A 2,210-nucleotide genomic window follows, 5' to 3' on the forward strand; every position below is an offset into this window, starting at 1 on the left:
TGAATTATACATAACTTTCCCTGAATTTTACATAATCTCCACTGTTTTACATAAAATAAGTATTACATGCTTTACTTAACCTTTCTACTTGACATAAATAACATTTTACGTGATAACCAGTTAATATGTCATTTACATAAATAAGAATGAACTTTAACCGAATACACGTTTGACATGTTTGACCTAGTACACTTCCTAAATACTGTAGACTGATATAGCCAAAGTTCTTTTCTATCTTTTAAGGATAAACGCTAATACTTTATACAAGTATATATATATTACATGTAGCACTAGCAGTTCATTCAACAAGGCAAATTTGAGTTAATTTCTCACAATATTATATATTTATATATCAATCTTGTACCCTACCCTTTACCTTTACTCCTGAATGTAACTCTGAAACAAAAAGAAAACGAGATCGAGAAAGAGATGGGAAAAGCCACTAAATGTCACACATTCAAATGGCCTTCCATAATGCAAATTGATTTATCTTTATTTATCCTAATTGTTTTTACTCGTGTGTGGCTATTATTCATATATCGTACCACCTTCATCTATTGGCCACAATTGCATTACCACTTTATCTAATGGATTCAATATTGATTTCCATCCCTTGGATTGAAATTTTCATACCCCTCAACACCACTATATATACCAACAAACCCATGCATTTCAAACCAACTCAAAAATTAGTTTCAAAATACCAAATATATACTCTTGTAGCAATAATTAAATGGCTTCCCTCTCCTCATCCAGTGTAGCCACTGTGACTCGAGCTGTCCCAGCTCAAGCCACTATGGTGGCTCCTTTCACCGGTCTAAAAGCAAACGTTGCTTTCCCGGTCACTAGAAAGGAGAAAAATGAATTTTCTTCCCTTCCTAGTAACGGTGGGAGAGTGCAATGCATGAAGGTGTGGCCACCACTTGGATTGAAGAAATACGAGACCCTTTCTTACCTCCCTCCTCTATCTGAGGTGTCGTTGGCTAAGGAAATCGACTACCTTTTAAGAAATGGGTGGGTTCCTTGTTTGGAATTCGAAGTTGAGCATGGATTCGTGTACCGTGAGAACCACAGGTCACCCGGGTACTATGATGGAAGATACTGGACCATGTGGAAGTTGCCCATGTTCGGGTGCACTGACTCGAGCCAAGTCATAAAGGAGCTCGAAGAATGCAAGAAGGAGTACCCACAAGCCTGGATCCGTATCATCGGATTTGACAATGTTCGTCAAGTCCAGTGCATCAGTTTCATTGCATACAAGCCATCAGGCTTCTAAGCAAGAAATCATCAATTGTACTTTATTAATTTGGGCCTTTTGTTTTTTTTAGCGCGCATTACATCTTTTGTAATGTTGTGTTAATTGATTGTCTCAAATAAATGGCATATATATATGTGTACTTTTTTTCCTTTAAATGGTCAACCTAAGTAAATTCCGAATATATATTGTGACAACAACAGGATTTGAACTTCAACCTTAAAGTTAAAACTACGTTACAAACAACAACGAATATTAAGAGGATTAAAATTCAAGTAACTTGTTGCAACTTCACTTGAATTTATAACACAAGTCTGCATAACCTGTATCTTGTATAAAGAGGGCATGTGTAAAGAAAACTAATGAATTGAATATGATATACTACGTACCTAGCTCGATCTATTACTTATAAAACAAAGAAAGACGAAATTATCACGAAATTACCAGCTATAGTTGCATATTTGCATGCCATTAGTTTTGTCTGACCAAATTTAATTATTGCTTGGTAAACTTTAAAAAAAAAAAAAAAAGGCCGATTGCATAGATATATACGTCAATTTATACTACTGTATAAAATATAAATTTAATAATTTATGAAAAAATGAGTTGATTGTCATAACTTAAACCTAGTCCATACACAACTTTTGATTATCATTAAAAATATAAACCAAGTCTTTATCCTAAGTTGAGTATGTTTGCAATTTTTACTTGGGCAAATCTCGACTACAGCGTGATTTTAACCCACACGTGTCATGATTACTTCCACAACAAAATATATATAGACCCTTCAAGTTTTTAGTGAACATATACAAATTTGACATGTCAACTCTGTATCCACACGACACATAACTTTGATATCCAAATTAAGGATTGGGATCTAGAAAATTCTTACTGAAAACAAATGGAGCAATAGTAACCATATTTGATCAAGCCTACAACCCATTTCCATCATTTG

The 2,210-nt window shown here is 34.3% G+C and overlaps 1 protein-coding gene across 1 annotated transcript; it reads left to right on the plus strand.

The window, feature by feature from the left end:
• Positions 1–683: 683 nt before the first annotated feature.
• On the plus strand, positions 684–1,413 carry LOC122595071 (ribulose bisphosphate carboxylase small subunit, chloroplastic 2). Its single transcript, XM_043767364.1, has one exon. It carries the CDS (start codon positions 734–736, stop codon positions 1,274–1,276), a length of 543 nt encoding a protein of 180 aa, XP_043623299.1. The 5' UTR covers positions 684–733; the 3' UTR covers positions 1,277–1,413.
• The last annotated feature ends 797 nt before the right edge of the window (positions 1,414–2,210 follow it).

The sequence above is a fragment of the Erigeron canadensis genome, chromosome 4 (genome assembly GCF_010389155.1).
Source record: "Erigeron canadensis isolate Cc75 chromosome 4, C_canadensis_v1, whole genome shotgun sequence".
NCBI classification, from domain to species: domain Eukaryota; kingdom Viridiplantae; phylum Streptophyta; class Magnoliopsida; order Asterales; family Asteraceae; genus Erigeron; species Erigeron canadensis.